This window comes from Rhagoletis zephyria, unplaced genomic scaffold (assembly GCF_001687245.7).
Source record: "Rhagoletis zephyria isolate East Lansing unplaced genomic scaffold, Rhagoletis_zephyria_1.1 Rzeph_scaffold_21412, whole genome shotgun sequence".
Classification (NCBI taxonomy): domain Eukaryota; kingdom Metazoa; phylum Arthropoda; class Insecta; order Diptera; family Tephritidae; genus Rhagoletis; species Rhagoletis zephyria.
Window position 1 is genome coordinate 1 of NW_016178470.1, and position 3,347 is coordinate 3,347.

Genomic DNA, 3,347 nt, shown 5'->3' on the forward strand with positions numbered 1-3,347 from the left:
TCACCAAAAAATGCCTCGAGCTGTCAACACGGCATCATCAAAGTTCGCCCTACATTGGATACGAAATATACAACAGCTTACTATCATGCTGAAGAGTTCAACAAAGCGCTAGAGCTACGCAACAAATCCATCCACATAAATAATACTGATTACATGAAAGCTGGTGTAAATAACACAGAGCAATGCAGCACTTGCAAGTGTGATTTGTACGAACCGTACATAAAGTGTCCGGATTGTGAACGTACGCTATTGTGTTTGCAATGTTTTGCACAAGGACGTGAGACGGCGACGCATCTCAATACGCATTCCTACATTATTATACGCGACGATATACAAGTATTTGCGGGCGCTGGTAGGTGGACAGCGAAAGATGAGCGTATTTTATTGCGTACATTAGAGAAAAAAGGCTATGGCAATTGGGAGGCCGTTGAACACGCACTGAACTCTCGGCACACTGCTGAGGAATGTCGCCAACATTATCATAACTGCTACTTCGGTGGAATATTTGAGCGTTTACTTGGTTTGACGCACCACAAAAATGCGTACTTCCCCGAACGCATGCCGTATGTTGTAAAGATGCGTTCTGTTGATCCGCCACGCAGTGATGAGCCGGGCTCAATGCAATTTAAAATGATGGCGGGATATCGATGTGCGCGTGGGGACTTCGATACTCCATACGATAACTCAGCTGAAGATTTGCTAACGACAATCATGCAAAATAGCTTTGCTGCCATTTCTGCGAGTGACGACGATGAGCCAATTGACGAAATAAGCAGTGCTGCGTATGAGGAACTGCAATTAGCAGTAGTCCGTGCTTATAATAATCGATTGAGGTAATTTTTGTTTTAAAATGTGCTGCATATTAAATATTGTATTTACCACAAAGCTAAGATTTACCATTAAACTTCTAGAGAACGTAAACGCAGATATCGAATAATGCGTGACCACGGGCTGATCATGCCCAATCGCACTTTGGGTTGGATCTCGAAGTATGCAGAGGCGTTGGGCTCGGAATCGAATTGCCATCGTTTCTTGTCTTTTATGCAGATCAGCAAGCCGATTAAATACGACATGCTGGTAGAGTCCCTGAAATATTTTTCGGATGTGCAAAAGAAGATTTATCGGTAACAGTAAAACTAATTAAATTAAATTTATTTTTACTCCTTTACTAAAAATTTTCGAAATTTCCTTATAGCTTGTATGAGCTACGTCAGAATGGCGTGCGCACACTTGAAGGCGGTGCATTGTACTTCAAAATGAAGAAACGGCGCGCTCAGCAACAACGCGATCGCCTAAAAGATGATACATCCCGACAACTGCACGATTGGCGTAAGCTAATGCCAAGCCCTCAAATGCTCGTACCCAATCCGTTCGCAACGCCGCATGCAGGTTCAAACCCCAGAAAAAGCCTGGCCCAATGGACATTATGGGTTTGTCTTAGTAACTTGGCCGTGTTTAAATGAACTTTTAAACAATATTCCTCCTCTTTACAGGCATGCCTGGGTATACCCGCCTCACCGACGATGAACGAAAATTGTGCAGCGTCGAGCGTATAGCACCACAATCATATATAGATTACAAAAACCTCTTAATAGCGGAAAATATGAAAATGGGTCATTTGCGTTTGGCCGATGCCAGGCGTTTGATAAAGATTGATGTCAACAAAACTCGGCAAATATATGATTTTCTGATAGAAAATGGCCATATAAATAGACCCACGTGACGCGTATAAATTTTTGTAACTCGAATCTAAGAAATCGATAACAATTGAAAACCATTTATAGATGTTAGTTTGAGTTGTCGTTTCACTTGTATTACGTATATGCAAATGCGTGTTATTGCTATAAGCTGCTTCACCGTTAATTAAGAAATTTATGTATATATCCTTTTCCTTTCACAGAATTTGAAAACGCCGAAACTTTACTAATTTCTGAAGTACACATGTTGCTTGACCATCGCAAACGTCAAAACGAATCGGCAGACGAGGAGCAGGAATTTTCTGAAGTGTTTATGAAAACATATGCATACACGGATAGTTTTCGTAAATTCAAAAATAAGGAAACAATCGCAGCGGTGCGCAGGTGAGTAAGAAAAAACGCTATTCATTATAATTTACATTCATTTACATCTTTATCTAAATCCCTGCTTTATCTAAAGCCTTCAAAACCCATCCTCCCATAACATAATCAAAGTTTTATTTATTTTTTTTTTTCATAAAAGCCTCACTCAAACAAATGTCTGAAATTATGTGCTTAAAATATTTGTTTTTCCCAGTCTTTTAATGCAGAAAAAATTGCACAAATTCGAATTAGCTGCACTGGGTAACCTCTGCCCCGAAGCGCCTGAGGAAGCAAAGGCGTTGATACCATCGCTAGAAGGACGCTTCGAGGATGAAGAATTGCGGCAAATACTAGACGATATAGGAACGAAACGTAGTTTACAGTACTGAAGTGTTTTTGCACATTGCAAATTAAAAAAATTTTATAAAATACATTCTTATAATTATAAATATCTAATCTCTATTTAAATGGATTTGTAAAAAGAAAATGTATTTAATTTTCTGCTATGCATTTTTTTAAATTGATGAACAAGCGATTTGCTCATCGTCGTATACAGTTTTAATAATAAAAGACTTACAAATGTAAACCATTTTTAAAAATCATATATACTCGTATAATTACTAGTATTTTTTAATAAGTGTTCTTAAAGCCCTTTTAACACACTATATGAACATCCCAAGTCAAAACTCTTACAGTTTACCTGCATCGGACTCCCGGGTATGATCGCAGAAATACTCGTATTTATTGGTTAGGGCCTTTGTGAATTAAGATAACGATATGTAGNGCCGGACATTCGTTCGGCACATCCTCATTCAGCCTACTCAAGTAGGAGTTTAACTTGCTGCAGTAGCCGGAGCGAAGTTGTGCGAGTGTAGTGCGTGTGTGTGTTAATAAGTGTTCTTAACACACTATATGAACATCCCAAGTCAAATCTTTTACAGTTTTGGTTAGGGCCTTTGTGAATTAAGGTAACGATATGTAGCAACTATCGATCATAGGGATACCATTCCAGGCTGTCCCCCTGTTACCAGCTGCCCGACAGGATATCACCCTGAAATAGGTGCGCTCCTCAGAGGTGAAAACCGAAACATGCTGACTTTGCTTCCGCGGAACACCGAATCTGTATCAACTTTAGCAAAGCTGATTGAAACTGCTTCGCGAAAGTTACTGAAAACACCTTCTCTGCCCTTCCCACATAAACCGATATTCACTTAGGTGAGCGTGAGTTCAACATGGTTGTCACTGCTGCTGCAGCCCTGCTGGATGTATTACGGACATCGTCCGAAC

The 3,347-nt window shown here is 39.9% G+C and overlaps 2 protein-coding genes across 2 annotated transcripts; both read left to right on the forward strand.

The window, feature by feature from the left end:
• Nucleotides 1-6: 6 nt before the first annotated feature.
• Nucleotides 7-1,990, forward strand: Ada2a (Transcriptional adapter 2A; the record flags this gene model as incomplete). The annotated part of the gene is given in 6 exon segments (XM_017637509.1): nt 7-833; nt 912-1,124; nt 1,196-1,407; nt 1,410-1,430; nt 1,494-1,786; nt 1,901-1,990. Coding segments are annotated over 5 exon segments (1,503 nt in total), but the record flags the coding sequence as incomplete, so codon positions are not given.
• Polr2D (RNA polymerase II subunit D) lies at nt 1,823-2,547 on the forward strand. The gene is made up of 3 exons (XM_017637508.1): nt 1,823-1,847; nt 1,901-2,081; nt 2,275-2,547. Exons 1-3 carry the CDS (start codon nt 1,823-1,825, stop codon nt 2,447-2,449), a joined length of 381 nt encoding a protein of 126 aa, XP_017492997.1. The 3' UTR covers nt 2,450-2,547.
• The last annotated feature ends 800 nt before the right edge of the window (nt 2,548-3,347 follow it).